Source organism: Lepus europaeus, chromosome 12 (assembly GCF_033115175.1).
Source record: "Lepus europaeus isolate LE1 chromosome 12, mLepTim1.pri, whole genome shotgun sequence".
NCBI classification, from domain to species: Eukaryota; Metazoa; Chordata; class Mammalia; order Lagomorpha; family Leporidae; genus Lepus; species Lepus europaeus.
In genome coordinates, this window is record NC_084838.1 from 76016648 (window position 1) to 76037325 (window position 20678).

The 20678-nt window shown below is 45.6% G+C and overlaps 1 protein-coding gene across 2 annotated transcripts in view; it reads left to right on the forward strand.

Annotated features, from left to right (window-relative positions):
* The window catches only part of PIP5K1B (phosphatidylinositol-4-phosphate 5-kinase type 1 beta), a 324487-nt gene that overhangs the window by 207361 nt on the left and 96448 nt on the right, over positions 1-20678 (forward strand). For both annotated transcript variants that reach the window (XM_062207066.1, XM_062207065.1), the window contains 2 exons: positions 5076-5228; positions 12345-12644. In XM_062207066.1, the coding sequence (XP_062063050.1) occupies positions 5076-5228; positions 12345-12644 (453 nt within the window). The remainder of the gene's footprint in view (positions 1-5075; positions 5229-12344; positions 12645-20678) is intronic.

Below are 20678 nucleotides of genomic sequence, written 5' to 3' on the forward strand. Positions count from 1 at the left end.
CTAAATTTTTTTTTAAAGAGAGAACTCCTATCTCCTGGTTCACTCCACAAATGCCTGCAATAGCCAGGGCTTGGCCAGGCCAACACTAGGAGCCAGGAACTAAATCCAGATCTCCCACATCAGTGGCAGGAACCCAGTTGTTTGAGCCATTGCCACTACCTCCCAGGGCAGGCATTAGGGGGAAGGCAGGGTCAGGAGCCAGAGCTCAGGGTGTGGCCCAGATACTCGGGTTTGGGATGATGGTGAGTTTGCTGCTGGGCTAAACACCCAGTACTTACTAGAAGAATCTGAGACTTTGTTTAGGAGCAGATGTTCAGGTCTGAAGAATCTTTTGTAGACAGCTCTTCCTGGATCGCCCCTTAATTTCTCTATTTGTAGCCTCTAATTTCTGCATTCTTTGTGCTTTCATACTTTTACAACATTACTCCTACTCACAAGAGGTTGAGTGCCAGGAATTCAAGGAGCATGCAGCAGAGAATCTGGATTTCTAAAGGGAGCCAGGATCCGCCTTCACTTCTTAGGAGAGGTTGGGCTCCTCACCTTAATTTTGCCTGGTCTTGCACTCATGAGTATAGAATAGAAGCCCATTTTTCTCTTGCTTCACTCAGAATATCTTCATGTGTCTTCAGTGTGAGAGTTCAGCTGCAAACCTTGGTGCATCGTAGGGCCCTGCCAGCTCTTCCTTACCTGCCTGTGCAATGTGTGTATTACAGTCTGCGTGATTCTTTCACCTGAGTGAGATTACGTCGTAAGCACCAACAGCAGCAATAGTAAGCGGTCACTGTTTGCCTGGGGTTTCAAAAGCATTTGCTTTTAAAACTTGCAGCTACTTCTGGAAAATGTTACCAATCAAGATGAAGTTTTTTATTTATTTATTCATTCATTCATTTAGCAGAGTTACATAGAGAGAGGGGAGAGGTCTTCCATCCATTGATTCACTCCCCAAGTGGCCACAATGGATGAGGCTGGTCTAGGCTGAAGTGAGAAGGCCGGAGCTCCATCCAGGATTCCTGTGTTAACCTACATAAGTTAAGTTAGCATCTGGGAGTCTTAGAAACTTCATCTCGGGCCAGCACTATGGCACAGTGGGTTAAGCTGCTGCCTGCCACACCGGCATCCCATATGAATACTGGTTTGAGTCCTGGCTGCTTCACTTCTGGGAAAGTGCCTGGGAAAGTAGCAGAAGATGAACCAAGTTCTTGGGGCCCTGTCACCAGTGTAGGACACCTGAATGGATTTCCTTGTGCCTGACTGACCTGGCCCAGACCTGGCTGATCATTTGCATTTGGGGAGTGAACCAATGCAGGGACGATCTCTCTCCCTTTCCCTATCCTTGCCCAGTCCTCCCCAACTTCCTCTCCATTTCTATGCCATTCAAAGAAACAAATCATTTTAAATTTAAGGCTGGAAACTAGAACTGCTGGAAGAAAACGTAGAAGAGAAACTGCATGATACTGAGCTGACCCCAAAAGTACCCGCAGTAGAAACAGCCAACCAACCAACCAAAAACAGACAAATGAGGTGGCATCAAATTCAAATCTTTTTTATACCACATTCCTTCATAATGTTTCCTTTTTTTTAGATTTATTTATTGATCTGGAAGTCAGAATTACAATGAGAGGGGGAGAGACAGAGATCTATCCACTGGTTCACTCCCCAAATGGTCACAACTGCTGGGTCTGGGCCAGGCCAAAGCCAGGAACCAGGAGCTTATTTCAGGTCTGCCACTTGGGTGGCAGGGGACCAAGCACTTGGGCCATCTTCTGATGCTTTTCCAGACCCTTAGCAGGGAGCTGGGTCAGAAGTGGAGCAGCCAGGACTTGAACCAGCCTGCTAGTGTCAGGCAGCAGCTTTACCCGTAACACCACAGTGCTGGCCCCAAATTCTAAATCTTCAAGACAGAAAAGGAAATGATGAACAGAATGAAGACCACACACTGGAAGAAAATACCTACAAATCATCCGTCAGATGAGGGGCTCACCCAGGATATATGAGGAATTTCACCTCCTCAGTGGCTAGAGAACAACCCTATTTCAAAATGGGCCAAGGGCCCCAATAGTCACTTCTCAAAAGGAGACAAATTCCAGGGGAGTCTGGAAAGGTGCTCAGCCTGAGTAACCATCAGGGAAATGCTAGCTATGCCCACAGTGAGGCGTCCTCTCAGGCCTGCTGGAGTGGCTGTATCAAAACGGTGGAAGGTAACACATGTTGGTGAGGAGGAGGGGGAGACCCTTGTACACTGTTGATGTGCAAATTAACACAGCCACCATGGAAAGCAATGTGGAGGTTCCCCAGAAAACTAAAAATAAAACTACCGTATGACCCAGCAATCCCACTATCGAGTACGCATATGCAAAGGCATTGAAATCAGGATGTCAGAGAGAGACCCGAACTCCCCGTTCACTGCAGCAGGTCCACATCAGCCCTTCAGTGGGTGAACAGATAAAGAGAATTGATGTGTGTATCCAGTAAAATACTATTTAGCCTTTAAAAAGCAACAAAGTTCTGTCTTTCAAGACAGCATGGATGCCTCTAGAAGACAGCATACTAAGTGAAATAAACTAGACACAGAAAGACACGTATCACATGATCTCACTTGTGTGGATCTAAACCAGTCAAATAGAAGCAGGGAGTGCCATGGTGATTACCGGAGGCCGAGGGTTAATAAAGTTTGTTTCAAAATTGTTAAAAGTGATTTTAGATGTTCTCTCCACACACACAAAAAAAGATGCCTAAATATGTATAGATGGTCAATGAGTAACTTAGCTTGATTTGATCATTCCATAATATGTGTATTTTTGAAAAGCACTTTATATACCATTAATGTATACAATCATTACTTGTAAATTGGAGACTTAGCAGTTTTGCAAAGATCCAGTCCTCTAATTCCTGCTTGGGCCAGGCCCGTCTGGCTGTCCCACTGCCTGAGACTCCTGACCTTTTTCTCTGATCCATAATATGGATCAGTCACCAGAGCTGGGGCTGCTCTGCTGAGCTTAGCATTTGTGAGATTCACAGCCCTTCATTTGTGGTTCAGTCGTTCATCTGACAATGGACTGAGCGTTTTGTATGTACACAGGACACGTCCGGGTATCGTGACTGCATGTAAGATGCTTGCAGGTTCTGCCCTCGCAGGGTAGGGCGGTCTAACTGCGACTCTGGGGAAGGAAATGGACAGTTGTGGGATTTTTGTGTGCGGTGACTTCTGGAAGGAGAACATTCAGGGACAAGTAGCAATTGATCCAGGCTGACAGGCCCAGGAAAAGTTCTGCAAGCAAGAGCTGTCCCAGCAAACAATGAGCTCCTGTGTCTTCCCCCCATCCGCCTACAGTGGATCCTCAACACAGCAGACAGAGTGGTCATCAGCTCCCTTGGAGAAAAGCCCAAAGTCCTTACCATGGCCTGCAGTGCCTGGCAGGGTCTGACCCCTCATCCCTCTCAGCACTCCTCCTTGTCCACTCTGCTCCTGTTACTGACACCCTTGCTGTCTTGGGACCCACCAGACCACAGGATCCTCTCCTCTGCCTGAAATGCCCTGTTCGTAGGTGTCCCTCTGGCTTCCTGCCCTGTCTCCTAGCCTGTGTTCGGCTGCCACCCTCCCAGAAAGGCCGTCGGTAGCCAGCCTACTTAGAATGTACTGGAGCCCAGTCCTCTCCCATTGCTGGTTCCCTCTGCCTCGTCTTCCCTGCTTCCCTTTTCTGCACAGCCCTTGCCACACTCTGATGTATAATTTATTTGCTTTTTTGCTGTCTATTTCCTCCTGCTAGGATATATGCTTCGTGCGTGTCTGGGACATAGCAGCTGCTCAATAGATATTTTTAAAATGCTGCTTCAAAACAGGAGTGAGTGACAGTTAACCAAGTAAAGTAGAATGGAGACTGTATCATTAGAGGAATATGCAAAAGCCTGGGTATCAGGAGTGTGTAGCGGGAGCTGATGGTAAGGAAGGGAAATGATGAGAGAGAAGGCTGGCGAGAAGGACCAGCTCGTTCGTGTCCTTGAACGTTCTACTGGGAACCATGAGGAGATGCAAAGGCACAAGAGTGGGTCCTGTCTGCATCTGAGAAAGCTCCCTGGTTTCCTGATGCTGAGTGCTGCAGAGGGGATGACAGTGGACAGTGGAGGCCCCCGGCGTGATAGGATGAGACCACTTAACTTAGGGCATTGCTAAAAAGGGAATCAAGGGGATGGAGACACTCAGTAGCCTGTATGTAGAAGATGAGGAGATGTAAGGTATCAAGGATGATGTCCCTGCTGGAGGAACAGGCACGTGATGTTGCTGTTGTGTAAGATGGGGACAAGAGGGAGAAGGTGAAAGAGGAGGATGTGTGATCTATGGTAGCCATGTCCAGCTGTGCAGGCTGTGCCCAGTCCAGCCACTCCTGCCTTGAGGAGACGGGAGTGAGAGTAGAATCCGTCAACCTTGTATGCTGGCCCAGGGCTGCATCAGCCAGGATAAAGGGGCACCTTTTTCTCATTACCACCAAGGCACCATCCTCTGAGCTACCCACAGCCCTGAGATGGGCTGGGTTGTGAACTTGGTGCATGGGAAGTGTCTGTGGTAGAAGTGTCTAGTCAAGGGTTGGGGGAGCAGTTCTGGAGCCCTGGGGTGAGATGGATCTGGGCTGCAGGCAGATGCTGGAGTCGTGTCCTTGGTGGAATGGTGAGAATGAAGAGCATCTGCTGGGGGAGTAAACAGTGAAACAAGAAGAGGTGTTGGTGTTTAATTGACAGCCGCGGTGTGGATCACACCTACAGTTTTGATTTTATGGGCTCTTGCTGAAAACAGAGCACTTTGCTGTATATGACTGTTGGAGAGATCTCATTGAACAGACGCAGTCTGTCGTATGACACTGAGGTGGGAAGAGCATGTCTGTTTCTCATCATAGATAAGACAGATGGCTCAGCCTAAGCGTGAGAAATCCCATGAGCCACCTTCCTGGTGAACCTGGAACCACCTTTTAAACTCCTAGGGCAGGTTTCAAGGTGGCTAAGGGATGGAGTGCTGTGATCGACCTCCGCAGAAGCATCAAGTCCGCTGAGTGTCTTTGTAACACTTGCGCTTTCTCTTCTAGTATTCCATCTGCAGTGAGCCTCTGATAGAGCTGTCCAACCCCGGAGCTAGTGGATCCTTGTTTTTCGTGACCAGTGATGATGAATTTATCATCAAGACGGTTCAGCACAAAGAAGCTGAGTTCCTTCAGAAGCTCCTGCCGGGATATTACATGGTAAGAGACTGCCCGTAGCTAACGCTCCTGCTTCTGGTTCACGTACTGCCCTCCACAGCCATTTTTCTTCATGACTCGTTGCTGTGTCTTTCTCTGTGATGAACTTTGTCTTGCATTTAGTTGGTGCATGGCGTTCACTGAGTGGATGTTACGAAGTGAACAGGCACTGCATGGTAGAGCATACTTATGGAATCATAGTCCTGGGTTCAGATCCCAGCTTAGCCATCAACTCCGTGGCCATGAGTAAGCACCATGCCTCCTGAGCCTTAGTTCTCTCAGATATAGTACCAGCCTTGTGTAGGTGTTGGCATAAAGGAAAGAGATGGGGGCCCAGTGTTGTGGAATAGTAGGCTAAGCCTCTGCCTGTGACGCCAGCATCCCCTGTGGGTACCGGTTCAAGTCCTGGCCGCTCCTCTTCTGATCCAGCTCTCTGCTTATGGCCCGAGAAAGCAGTGGAGGATGGCCCAAGTGCTTGGGCTGCTGCACCCACGTGGGAGATACAGAAGACACTCCTGGACCCGGGCTTCAGATCAACCCAGCTCCAGGCATTGTGGCCATTTGAGGAGTAAACCAGCAGGTGGAAGACCTTTCTCTCTGTCTCTTCTTCTGTCTGTCTGTAACTCTACCTCTCAAAGAAATAAATAAAATCTTGGCCAGCGCCGTGGCTTAACAGGCTAATCCTCTGCCTTGCGGTGCCGGCACACCGGGTTCTAGTCCCGATTGGGGCGCTGGATTCTATCCTGGTTGCCCCTCTTCCAGGCCAGCTCTCTGCTATGGCCTGGGAAGGCAGTGGAGGATGGCCCAAGTGCTTGGGCCCTGCACCCACATGGGAGACCAGGAGGAAGCACCTGGCTCCTGGCTTCGGATCAGCAGGATGCACCGGCCGCAGCGGCCATTGGAGGGTGAACCAACAGCAAAGGAAGACCTTTCTCTCTGTCTCTCTCTCTCACTATCCACTCTGCCTGTCAAAAAAAAGAAAGAAAATCTTAAAAAAAAAAAAAGAAAGAAAGAGGAAATATCAAAGAAGGAAGGTCTTGCAAAGCTCTTTGTACCTTTATGTGGTAATAATTGGAATGGTTAACATTCATTCATTGCTTACTGTGTGCAAAGCCAAGTACGTGCTTTGCATTCATTAACTTATTCAGCCCTCAACATCCCTGGATATTACAGTTATCACCATTTTACAGGTGGACTAATTGAGGCAAAAATAACAAGTTGCCAAGAGTTGCTCAGCTGGAGAGCTGCAGAGCTGGGACTGGTAGGCTGCATTTGTAATCCCTGTACTGCACACTGTCATGAATCCTGTGCCAGCTATTCTTAATGACTGTACTTCAGAATTTAGAAATTCATAGGTTAAATATGATAACATGCAGGTCATCTTTTGTGTAATGTTTTAGAGACAAAGGAACTTAGCCCAGGGAGATTTGCAAGATATTTAGCCCAAAGTTTCAAGAAAGTAAACATTCCTCGTAGGCATTCCTGTGATTTTTGTACTTGCGTCACAGTTACTATTTTTCTATGATTGGAATGGCTACATGAAGATGATTGGATCTCACAAGGCCTAGTCCTGACATTCACATAACATGAGCAGTGTTAACTATCATTTCTGATTCAAATGGCTCATTTGTATATAACAGTTTTAATTTCAAAATCTGCTGCAGACACTGGTAAGTACTGTAGATTAATCTCATTTGAAATTATAGGAATCAAAAATATAAATAAAAATCTTCATGAACAGCATGCAGATTCTGAAAGATTTTGATCCTGGATAAACATTTTCTTCTTTCAAAGAAAATAGAAAGTACCAAAAAGCAAAAAATAAAATGCAACCAACTGTAACTTCTTTCCAGAGATACGTTTACTAATATTTTCTATACATACTTTCAGATGCATTTTATTCATAAACATATTTTAAAACAATCTATTGGGGACCAGTATTGTGGTCTAGTTGGTAAAGCCACTGTCTGCAGCACCAGCGTCCCATATGCGTGCTGGTTCGAATCCCAGCTGCTCCACTTCCAGTCCAGCTCCATGCTAATGCACCTGGGAAAGCAGAGGAAGATCGCCCAAGTATTTCAGCTCCTGTACCTACATGGGAGATCCAGAGGAAGCTCCTAGTTCCTGGCTTCCTCCTGGCCCAGCTCTGATCATGGCAGCCATATGGGAAGTGAACCTGAGGATAGAATATCTCACTCTCTGTTTCTCTCTCTCTCTTTCTCTCTCTCTCTCTCTCTCTCTCTCTCTCTCTCTCTCTCTCTCTCTCTCATAACTCTGCCTTTCAAACAAATAAATAAATATTTAAATAAAAATCTAGTGTTGGAATCAAACTGACATCACACTCTTTTAATAGCCTGCTAAGTGAATAAGTCTTCTGTAGTTTTAAGCTTAGACACCCCGGTCTCTTATTGTAGCATACATTGTCTGATGTGGTACCCAGTGGCTATTTATGTGAATATTTACATGTGGCTATTTAAATAAATTACAGTTAAATAGAAATCTAAAATTTAGGTGACTGGCTGGCGCCGTGGCTTAACAGGCTAATCCTCCACCTTGCGGCGCCGGCACACCGGGTTCTAGTCCCGGTTGGGGCGCTGGATTCTGTCCCGGTTGCCCCTCTTCCAGGCCAGCTCTCTGATATGGTCTGGGAAGGCAGTGGAGGATAGCCCAAGTGCTTGGGCCCTGCACCCCATGGGAGACCAGGAGAAGCACCTGGCTCCTGGCTTCGGATCAGCACGATGCACCGGCAGCAGCCATTGGAGGGTGAACCAACGGCAAAAAGGAAGACCTTTCTCTCTTTCTCTCTCTCTCACTGTCCAATCTGCCTGTTCAAAAAAAAAAAAAAAAAATTTAGGTGACCAATGGTTTATTCCCAACCATGTAAGTTAGTATAACAAATAATATAATTTACCCCATTAACAAGAAAAAAATGTGAGCCTCATGTGGTTATTTAACAGGTGCTGAGGAGAAAGTAAGGGCCTCAGAATTCAGCATCCTAATTGAAATTCTAAAAATCAGCAGGGAAGTTTTTCAACATAGAAGTGAATATGGTACATTTTATCAATCTTCAAAAGTTGACCTAATATTTCCTGGAGAAAAGCAAGAGTCATTTCCTTGGAAATAATGGATAAAGAGAAGATTGCCCTCTGTCAATGGTCATTTCTGATAAATTGACTAGAATTTTTGGCAATGACTTTTGAGTATACAAATAAATAGAAGACAAATATAAAAATTATTCTCTCTGAACAATACAATAGAAAATGAGCAAAAAGGTTTTTTTTTTTTAATTTTATGTATTTGAGAGGTAGAGTTACCAAGAGAGGGAGAGACAGAGAGAAAGGTCTTCTCTCTGCTGGTTTACTCCACAAATGGCCACAACAGCCAGAGCTAAGTGTTTCAAAGCTAGGAGCCAGGAGCTTCTTCCTGGTCTCACATGCAGGTGCAGGGGCCCAAGCACCTGGGGCATCTTCCACTGCTCTCCCAGGCCATAGCAGAGGGCTGGGTCGGAAGAGGAGCAGCTGGGACACCAACCGAACTGGCGACGCCCATATGGGATGCTGGCACCACAGGCTGAGACTTAGCCTACTGCGCCATAGTGCCAGCCCCAGATGAGCAAAACTTGGAGCAAACAGAGCAGTACTTTCTGGGTGATATTATTCCAGAACAATGGCAGATACAAGATAAATCCATAAAATTAATTTTATGTATTCCATAGATGATATCAAGCTGGAGAATATAAGTGGGAAAAAGACTGTTCATGATAACAATAATTTTTAATCAACATTATCAGAAAAATAAAGGGGTAAATGAAAGCATACTATAATTCTGTTTGGGAAAGCAAGTTAGATTAGTAAGTTTAATATATGAACAGTATTCAGTTCAGAAAAGAATTTATTTAAGATTTATTTATTTGAGTTACACATAGAGCGAAGGAGAGGCAGAGAGAGAGGGAGGGAGGGAGGGAGAGATCTTCCATCTGCTGGTTCACTCTCCGGCCGGAGCTGTGCCGATCCAAAGCCAGGAGCTAGGAGCTTCTTCTGGGTCTTCATGTGAGTGCAGGGGCCCAAGGACTTGGGCCATCTTCCACTGCTCTCCCAGACCATGGCAGAGAGCTGGATAGGAAGTGAAGCAGCTGGGACTCGAACCAGCGCCCATATGGGATGCCTGCACTGCAGGCAGCAGCTTTGTCTGCTATGCCACAATACCGGCCCCAGAAAAGAATTTTCTAATCAGAAGAAAAACTCTGAAATACTTGAGTCTATAAAAGCAAAAGTATATGACCAATATGAACAAAACTATAAAATGTTATTGAAGAATATGAAAAAGATCTGAAACAATGAAAATATATGCTTTTTTCCTAAACTCGGTATTATAAAGATTCACTTACTCCTCCTAAAAAAACTTATAAATCCAAACTTAAAATATTTCACTAGGATTTTGTCCAGAACATGACAAAGCTTACTAATTAGAAGAGCATTCTTCAAAATGAACAGCGAAATGGAAAGGTTGTAAGAATGGACAAAACATTTTTTAAAAGAAGAAAAATGGTGGACCTACCATGACATACCCTAAACTCTCTAAGTTATAAATAAAGATGTGATGTTAGTATAATTCTTTATGGATGAATCCATGGATTCAACTGCAGTGTCAGAAATAGGCACTTGTATTTGACAACATACTATGTTGATATGGAGGGACTTAATGGAAAAAGATCACACTGGTAAATCAACGGCTGCCTATTTGGGGAAAAAATAAATTCAGATCTTTCACATACATGTAAACTCCATAGAGAATAAAGCTGCTGTGCAGTTACCAAAGCTGTTAATAATTCTGAAGAAAATAGAAGTTTATAACCCGAGTATGAAAACCTTTCTTTAAAGAGAAAAGATTTTATATATTTGAAAGGCAGAGTTACAGAGAGAGGGGAAGAGACAGAGAGAAACCTGGTTCACTCCCCAAGTAGCTGCATGGCCACAGCAGGACCACACGGAAGCCAGGAGCCTGAAACTCCATCTGGGTCGTCCACATGGGTAGCAGGAACCTAAGCACTCAGGTCATCTTCCCATGCCTTTCCAGGTGTGTTAGCAGGGAGCTGGATAGAAAGTTGAGTGAACAGGTCTCTAACTGATGCTCACATGGGATGCCAGCATAGCAGCTGATGGCTTAACTTGCTATGCCACCAGCCACCAAAAGCATTCTTTATCTTTTTTAAAGATTTATTTATTTATTTATTTGAAAGTCAGAGTTACAAAATGAGAGGAAGAGACAGAGAGAGAGAGAGTCATCCATCTGCTGGTTCATTCCCCAGATGGCCACAGTGGCTGGGGCTGGGCCAGGAGTCAGGAGCTTCATCCGAATCTCCCACCTGAGTACAGGGGCCCAGCACCTGGATCATCCTCTGCTGTTCTCCCAGGTACATTAGCAGAGAGCTGGATCGAGAGCAGCCAGGACTCAAACCAGCACCCGTGTGGAATGCCGGTCTCGCAGGTGGCAGCTTTACCCACTACGTCATGATGCTGGCCCCAAAACTTTCTCAAGATGCAAAAAAGGAGTCAGGGAGAGGAGAGGGAACAGAGATATGGGAAAAATTGCTCAGAGGGTCCTAGGTCACATTAGAGAAGAGAACTAAGTTCTGGTATTCCATTGCACAGTAGGGTGACTGCAGATAATAATTGGATACTGTATATTTCAAAAAGCCTTTAAGAAGGAGTTTTTCTGTCCAAAAATTGGTAAATATTTGAGGAGATAGATGCTCAGTCTGATCTGAACATTAAACAATCCATCGTGTATCACAACTTCATGTGGTCCAATTTTTCTGTGTCAATTTATAAGGAAAAATTAAAAGCACAAGAAAGGAGAAGGTAAATGTGACTACCTGGAAAGTCAAAACTTCTGTTATAAACAATAGAAGATGCAAAATCTGTCTAAGCTCTTAGAGAATCCCTGAAATGACCTGAAGAAACTGAAGACATTGTTCTTGGCATGTTAGGAACTGGGGAGTCAGAGGTGGCAGAGACGTTTCCTGGGACAGACGCCCTGTAGTGAGCGATTTTAGTTTCTCACCTACTTTTAAAGTGGAACAACAAGAGGCACGTGTTTCCTGTTTTAATAAAAAGGACAGCAGACTGGGAGAAGCTATCTACCCCAGATAGAAGAGGACAGTGATAAAGATCTAAAACATACCAACACCTCCCACAGGGTCCAGAACGAACAGGAGAATGTGAAAATGGAATCAACGCAAAATTGTCTTTGAGGTGGCTCAAAAATATGAAATGTCTATAATAGTTGGTGGAATCCCATCACTTACTTTTTAAAAGCAAGTGCCCATTTTCCCCTGATCATGCTTGGGGAGCTTTAGAAGCTGGGTAACATTCAGTCTGGCAGGAGTAAGAGGAAATGTGGCGTTTCACGGAGGGTGACTGTCAGTTGGCCTTGCCGTTTAGGAACACAGTTGTACAGGAACTATTAAAATGTAAGATGTTCATGTGTTATGCCCCAATGGTTTATTTTCTCTTTAGTTGTGGTAGAGAATAGTCATTCATAGCACCCTTCAAATCTCTTCCAATCTTTTTTTAAGTTTTATTTTATTTGAAAAGCAGAGTTACAGAGAGAGAGGGAGAAACAGGGAGAGGGAGAGAGATGTTCCATCCTCTGTTTTATTCCCTAGATGGCCGCAATGGCCAGGGCTGGGCCAGGCCAAAGCCAGGAGCTTTTTCCTGGTCTCTCGTGTGGGTAGCAGGGGGCCAAGCACTTCAGCCATCTTCCGCTGCTTTTCCCAGGCACGTTAGCAAGGAGCTGGATGGGAAGTGGAGCAGCCGCAACACAAACCAGCTCCTGGGTCTTTGCCTGTTTTTAGTTGGTGCTGATTTTGAGATGCTATGTCCATTTCCAGTTCTACCACTTTTACTACCTGAGTTTAGGGCAGTAAAGTTGCTTAAGTGGAATTAAGAACTGGATGAGAAACAGCAGAACGTCAGCGGTGGACCTTAATAAAGGGAACCACATCTTGTTTTTAATGATCAGACTTAGGCTAGCATGAAAACACATCCAGGGTGGGGCGTTACTTTGTAAAAATAGCAGGTTGTAAGTAGTTTTTTCTCCTTGTTTTATTTCCTCTAGAATTTAAACCAGAACCCAAGGACTCTTTTGCCAAAATTTTACGGCCTGTACTGCATGCAGTCAGGGGGCATTAACATCAGGATTGTGGTGATGAACAACGTTCTGCCCCGCTCCATGAGGATGCACTTCACCTACGACCTGAAAGGCTCGACATACAAGCGCAGAGCATCCCGGAAAGAGAGGGAGAAATCCAACCCCACTTTTAAGGACCTGGATTTCCTGCAAGACATGCATGAAGGCTTGTATTTTGATATAGAAACGTACAACGCGCTCATGAAAACGCTGCAAAGAGACTGCCGGGTAAGGACTTGTCATCTTTGTCTCTTTGAAACGTCATCTATGATCCTGTAATCTTTGGCTGCCACTTACCAAAAACATGGTGATAAGGCATGTCCAGAATGGACATGTGGAATCTCATCGCTCCCATCCTGGTGATGAGGGGATTATCTAGAATCTCTCAACTCCTATCTCTGTTGGTTTTCATAAGAAGCCACATCAGCTTTCTGTGATAAAACGAAACAGAAAGTCTTTATTGTCTTTTCCTTTTTCCCTTCGGGGAAGACAGTTCAACTAGGGGAAAAAAAAAAAAAAAAAAGCTGTTTACGTTTATGCAATGATTAGCAAGGAAAACGGTACTAAATGCTGAAAGAAGTAGGGTTCCAATTAGGGGCCAAGTTTAGAGAACATGGGCTGTGAAGGATGCATTCACGATTCCTTGGAGACCCAGGTGGGTGCAGAGCCATGGTGTGAGAGGCACGCTTGCTGGAATTGCGTGCTGTGGACAGAGTGAGAGGCCGTCTGTGGACTGAGGCCTCCGGTTGGAGCAGAGAGGCTGCCTTCAGTAAGAGCTGGCTGATTGTCACAGGAGCAAGACCTCCAGCCTGCAGCACTTAAAATTAATTGATTGATTAAATAAAACCAGAACCTCAGGGGAGATTTTTTTTTTAACATGGCAAAAAATCCTTTGGGAGGAAAGAGAACAGTGCAATCCTAATAACTTTTGAAGGATAATGATCATCTGATTTATAAATCTTAGAGGGGCCACCTTGTGGTGCAGCAGGCTAAGCCGCTGCTTCTGCCGCTGGTACCCCATACCAGAGTGCCAGTTCAAGTCCTGGCTGCTCTGCTTCCAATCTTCCTTCTTGCTAATGTGCTTGGGAAGACAGCAGTTGGTGGCCCAATTCTGTGAGCCCCTGCCACCCACATGGGAGACCCAGGTGGAGTTCCTGATTCCTGACTTCAGCCTGGTTGAGCCCTGGCTGTTGTGGGCATTTGGGAAATGAACCAGTGATGGAAGACCTTTCTCTCTTTCTTTCTTCCCTCCCTCCCTCCTTTCCTACTTGCTTCCCTCCCTTTCCCTCTTAGGCACTCTGCTTATCATATAAATATTTCTTGTAAAAATAAAAAAATTATTTTTTGTTACTTTTTAATATAAGGTGAACAAATTTTATATATTTCATGTAAACATATTTAGGAGCATAGTGATACATGCCACCCTACCCTCCCACCCACTCATGTTCCCACCGTCCCTCCTCCTTTTCCTATTTTTTTAGTTTTTACAATGACATACTTTCAGTTCATTTTATAATCATAAGTAAAGAATTCTTCCTACTACTATTTGTTTTTCTTCTTAAAAAATAAATCCTTGGAAATGTTATTTCCCAGCCAGATAAACGTGGGAGGGATGCCCAGGCCGCTTGCCTAGGTGACAAGTTGACTGTAGAAGAGGTAGACAGTGTGGTGGTGCAGGGTTGGCCGCTGGCCTGGCCAGGGCTTTCGCAGGGCAGCTAGGCCTCACCTGCAGATCGGTTACTAGGACACTGGGAATGTGCCTTCCTGCCCGAGGCTTTCTGAGCCTTCAGTGGCCTGGACAGATAACCCACCCTGGAATTCATGTGAAGGTGAGGAAGACCACGTAGCCACCCCGCTGATACACGAAGCAGGGACTCCTCCGTGCAGCACCCAGTTCTGTGTTCTGCAGGGGCTTCTTGTGCCAGGGCTAACATGGATGATAGTGCACGGCAGTCTGACTCCGGCGTGCTTCCTCCGGGACACGCCTCCTCCACGCCTGTTCTTCACCCGCCACTTGCTGGCTGCTTACCATGTGCCAGGCTGCTCCGAAATGCTTTGCGCAGCGTTTCACTGTTTTCTCCCAGCGGTGCTGTGCAGTCACTGCGGCTTACACAGCTGCTCTAACAGCTGAGGAAGTGGACTTTTACCGCGGTTAAGGAGCTTGTCTGTAATTACTTAGCAAGTCAGTGACAGAGCCCACATCTGTTTGGATATAAAGCACGTGCTTGTCACAACTGAAATTTTAAAATTCACTCTCAGGGTTTTTGTAAACTGTGTTCTAAGAGGTCAGTGGCTATTTTAATCAAAATTCATACATGTTTGAGGAGATAGATATGTTTGCCATGATTTGAACATTACACAACATTTACGTGTTTGAAGACATCACATGGTGCCCATAAATGTGTATAATTTTCACACATCCATCAAAAAACATTTTTTTGAAGTTTTAAAAACAAATTCAGGGGAGGAACAATGGAGGCAAGCAAAGAAAAATATGTCCAGCAAAGGTATTCAGATATATGGGTGGTTGGGAGTGATTCATGTTTTTCTTTAAAAAAGAAAACACACGCACACATATTTTAATAGAAACCTTTTTCCTGTGTTTTTTCTGCCCTTACAGGATGTGGGTAAAAAGTGACTCTCTATTCCCCAGAGTTTAATGCCGACCTGTCTGGTTTTAGATTTGCTCTGTGTGTGTGTGTGTGTGTGTCTTGCCTCTTTAATACGGAAGGCCTGCTCCTGCTGTCTTTTAAGACCACCTGCTTCTATGCCAGGAAAAACAGAAGGCTGAGTGTCTGAGAGCCACCCCACTCGTTTATGTAGCACTGGCGCGTGTTTCCTGTGCCCAGTCCTCAGAGCATGAGGCCAGCCCCGACCCGTCAGCAGCACTGAGACCCTGGAATCGGCCTTCTTATCTTCGGCTCTTTGGCAAGTTTGTTGTTGTAGGAGACGCAGGGGTCAGTGAGGTGTCCTGAGGCTGACACCCTCTCACTGCTTTGCACGTGACCTTGTGCACCACATGGACGCAGAGCTTCTTGACATTGCACACGATGTTGACCTTCAGAAGGGCTTTTGTCTGTGGCTTGGGAGTTTATAAATGCTGAACACTGAGTGGACCTGGTCTGCTTTGACCATAACCAAGTCCTCTGTGATGTGGCTTCCATGGCTTTTCTCTGAGCAGAGCTGCACCGAACAGGGCATGTTTCTGGAACGTAGCTCTTGATGGCTGATCGTCATGGGCCTCCTTGCAAATCTGAGCACTGTGCACCATCCTCCCAGGAACCTGCCCTTCCCACTCCCTGAGGCCGAGTCCCCCATCCTGGAGCAGGAGTCACACCTCTCTCTCGGGGTTGTCCTCCAAAGGGCCAATTCCCTGGAGGGCTAGGATAAACATGGGTGCTTGGCAAGTGCAGGGGCTTCTCTCAGCCTGGAATTTGTCGAGTGGAGCTTTAGTGTTGGCTGATGCACTGCAGGGAACCAGGGAGGCTGTGACGCCACCCCAGGGCTGGTGCCAGCACCAAACAATGGGGGAATTTGTGCTATTAAATCTCCTGTTTACTTGAGGTGGTACTGCTAAGGCTGTAGAAGCAGTCCAGTCAAGGGAATGGCTACTGTGGCAGCTCCCCAGCCAGAGAAAGGAGAACCAGACCCACATTAGGATATACCCTGGCATTCCCGTATCAGAGCGGTGTTGCAAGGCAGGAAGTGCATGATCTCTGTTTTTGACCTACAGCTGTATTGGAGAATAAGGTGTGCAGTGATACTATTATATTGTGAGGGTCAGAGGAGATGATGTCCCACAGAGGAGAATGTGGGACGGCAGAGGAAAGGAGCCGGGCACCGTCAGGTCGTATCACATCAGAGGAGCTTTTCCGTGGGGCCAGAGTCTCTCTCGGTGCACAGAAACAGCAAAACCAAGAACCCCTGACCTTGAACCCTAGCATTTCTGTTGCTCTCCAGGCAGATAAGCCTACTAACCAGCCATTTGCCAGCCTCACGTGTTCCTGTCCCACCCGCTTCTTTCCCGACCTGACTTGACGTCTCAGATCCCAGGATTCCACTCCCCTGAGCAGGAGTGCTGGCTGGAAACTACCTGCACGACTCACAGAGCCAGCTCGGCCTACCGTGTTCCCTGCTCCCCAGGGACAGCTGCCCTGACTCCCAGCCAGAGCTGCAGTTCTGGACGGTGCATCTGAAAGGCCTGAGCACCCTCATCCACAGCCGCCCTCCTACACAGCCTCCTGGAGTCCCACTGCCTGGCGTCCCTAGCCCGGCCTTGGGGACCAGTGCATGAACCATCCCCCTGGGACGTGCCCTCCACGTGACACACTGACCTATCAGAACTGTACTAGAAAGCTTACCATGTGTTATACCTCCTGCCTGCCGAGCCTGGCTGCTCCGCAGGAGACCGAGAGCTGTTTTCAAAGGCAGGGGATTCATCTACTTTGCTGTCGCCCCCCGGCTGTCTGAGGAGGAAATCACCGGTCCCCCTTCCTGACGCACTTCTGGTCCTGTTGGTCTCACCTTGCACCTGCTGCGCTGTCTGCCCACATCCCGAAGTGAATACGGCCCAGGGACAGAGTGAGTACTGCACAAACGCCAGGATGACTTTCAGATATAACAAGTGGGAATGATACTGACCGTCCCCTGCAGTTCCCATGTGGTAAACGGGCTGAAATGCCTGTCCTGTAGACAGAGTACTCTTCCGCGGGGTCCCATCATCTTCCCCCAAGCCTACACTTGTTCCCGTCTTCCCTGCCCTAGGGAACACAATCGTCTTGGGGACCCTAGTTTTCCTCCGCTCTCTCTTTCTCTGCACACAGTGAATTGCCACGTCCCATCCAGTCTGTTAGCTAAATCACTTGTGGATCTGCCCCTCACCACCACACAGCCACTGCCGCCAGGGAGGCCCTGGGTCTTCATCTGCTGGAGGTTTTGCGGCCGCCTCTTGGCCGGTTTTCAGTATCTTTTCTTCCAACACCAGACGGATCCTGGCCCTCTGGCCACGGTCCCCCACCGCTTTGGACTAAAGCCCGTGCTTTTGAAGCGTTAAGGCCCTTCCTGATCTGATTCCTGCTGTGTTCTCCATGTGCCTCCCTGGGCTTCCTTCCCTCTCTCCTCTTTCCCCTGGGGAGGCCCCCGTTCTCCAGCTCCGTGGGTCTGCTGGATGTTATCTCTGACATTTCTGTCTGTGCATGCTGCCTCACTCTGCGGGACCTTTCGTACCCTCTCATCTTCACCTGGTCCCCGCGCACAGACCTCAGGACGACCCAGGCCTCACTTCTTCCAAGACCACCATGTGGTTCCTGCTGCGTCCTGGGCTTCCCCAGGCACCCTGAGTCTTGTATCCGGACAGAGATCCTCGAGTGCCATGCTCCCGCCTTCCTGTGTTTTTGCATCTACATGCTTGCTGGGTACTTAGTAAATATTTGTTGGAGTGGGTATTTGGACAAAGGTATAAGAAGCTGTCTGAGGATAAGGAGAGACAGGTCTGGTAAACCTCCAAGAAACCTTTTTTGGGTGACTTTTGTGTATCGAGCTATTTTTTTTTAAGGAAGGGTTCAGTTCCACCAAGGCCTGCCAGTTACGGTATTGAAAATTTAATAAGGCAAATGATCCCCACGCTGAAGCAGTTGGGATTATTTTAAAAAACTGTACTGATTGTTCCCATCTTAAGTCATTTATGTAATGAAAGTATATTTATATTTCAATCATTTATTTTACTTAACACTGACTACTATCTCCTTTAGGTATATGAGGGTACTTCAGAGAGTCTGGAAGAATTGAATTAAAATATAAGCTTGTTCTGATGCAAAGAAATTTTGAAACCAGTGCATGATTTTTCCTAATGCACATTTTCCATGATTTTTTTCTGAAGCCTTTCATATGTATAGCTTTAGGTGTTTTTCCACACCAGCATAAAATTGTCCATGAATTCGCTGAGGCACTGCGTTTGTGTCGTGTCCCCAGCTAGACTGTAACCATCTCAAAGGCCAAACGAAGCTCGAGTCTTATCCCTCCATGCCTCTGCAGCACTTGGCTTGCTGCATATTCCATGCATGCGATGTGATTGTAATAACAGCTCTTTTGAATTGAAAATTTATGTATTAATTTTGGAAGAACAATTAGGAACTGTTTTTGTATTCATCTTTGATTTATAATGATTATTTCTTCTCTGACATCTATGAAAAATCTGGAGCCCCAGATCACTTAGTTAATTTGATAAATTAGTACATCCTGTAATATTTATTGATAACTCTGGGAAGTGCCACGGAGACAAAGTATATGAGTGAGAACTTATGTTGACAGTTCAAATATTTCTTAATCCTTCAAGTAGTACCAGTCTTGATGATTAATGACCTAAGGGACTTATTTTATACCTATTACCATTTTTTTGTTGAGCAGCAAAGTTATTAATTTTTAAGTAGTGTGAAACCAATTTTCTCTTCTCACACAAATGACTGTTGCCATAAATATTAATAGGTTCTTAGAATTTAATGGAACCGTTCTTCAGAATACTGAAACTTTTTCCTACACAGACAGGGATCTTCCTTAATATAGCAGGCTCTTTCCATTTATAGATCAGATTCCTATCAGCTATGGGCGTGTTTGCATGGGTTACAATATGGGTTCTTTTATATAAAACTTAACTTAGCATTGTGGTTAGTGCTTATCCTTTGGCTGTAATTTTGTTTAGTATTAACTTTCTTGCATTTTGCTTAGACATTTTTTTTTTCTTTTGATTTTGGTTACCATCCCATTTATCAGTAGGGAAGAAAAACTACCTCAGACCAAATAGGAAAAAAAAAATGTCCATCCATGAGTGGTGACAATGCTTAAATGTAAGTGCCACCCTTTTATTAATAAGGAAATGGATTTCGTTTTCAGACTTTGACCAAAACATGAGAAAGGTGTAGGGACACCATCAACTCCATTCCTCTAAGATTACTTACAAAAGAAGATGCAGATTAATTTACTGTCTTACTAAAGATGTCTTGCAAATACTCAAGTTCCTTGACAGATTTGTTTTGCTCCATTGTTTTAAATTATGAGTTTTGCTTTATCTAATATTTTGATAATGTAGCAATGTAAACATAAAGTTAAAGTTGGTAAACAAATACATGAAACCAACTCAGAGTTCGAGCTGGAAGGCATCTTAAGCATTCCTGGGAAATAGTGGAACAACCTCTTCTTCTTGCTCTTCTGAGAAACAATTACTCTGGACACACCTAGCCAAGCCAGATTTCCTTGTGAGAACAGAAATGAAGAGATTCTCAAATATGCAGGGACTTTTCCTTTTTTTTTTTTTTTAACACTTATAAATACTTTCTTTTTTAAAAAAAAAGCTTCTTTTGGGGGGATAATTCTGGATTCACATGCAGTTGAGAGTAATAATACACTTAATTTTAAAAGTTTAATGAAAAGCATAAGCTGACCCATTGACACTTGCCCACAGTTCCCAACATGTGTGCACATGAAATCCCACTAAATGAGAAGCCGGGCTTCTTCCTGCGACATGTGATGGCTACAGAGGGGCTGGTTGTTGTTGAAATCTGCTGGCCAAGGACCTCAGGGACTCGACGTGTGACCCTGAATCCTGTGTGAGCAGCTTCTGAAGATTCCCATTAGTGACAGAAACTGCAGGATGATCAAGCCTGGAGTTGATGTTGTTGTTGTTGTTGTTTTAACCTTTGCTTCAAACTAAATGAGGTATTATAAAAATGTCTGTGTAAAGAATGGAAACAGGAGATTGAAAAATAACATCCTCAAACCCTGGGAAGTACATTCCTTCTCCTTGTCATCCCAAAAGAAATATTGCCCGAGGAGGAGAGGACCACAAGATTTCCCAGGTTTCTTGCTGCTGTTTTCATTTTAAGAAACCTGTCACTCAGCACTTTAAATCTGCAGCAAGTGACGTTTATGGAAGCAAAAGTCTCCGGGCTTATGAAGTAGAGTGACACTGCATCTAGTATGTTAGGGTTTTCTGCTTTGGTGTGAAGAGAAGCTGCCAGTCTTCGATTTTGTAGATGGCTTGAGCTGTAGAGATGCAGTCAGTGTAGGATCCGAATAGGAAGACTCACAAGGTGTTTGAGGGAAGGGAAGGAACTGACCCCGTAGAACATATCTTCCTCCCTCCTGGGGATCCTGGGAAGACCGAGAGGAGAGCTGGAGCAGGAAGGGGATGTGGCCGCAGGGTCTGATGGGAGCCGCTCTGGCTTTGAAGGTGTGTCTGGAAAAGCCCTGAGGTTGGCCTGTGTGGAT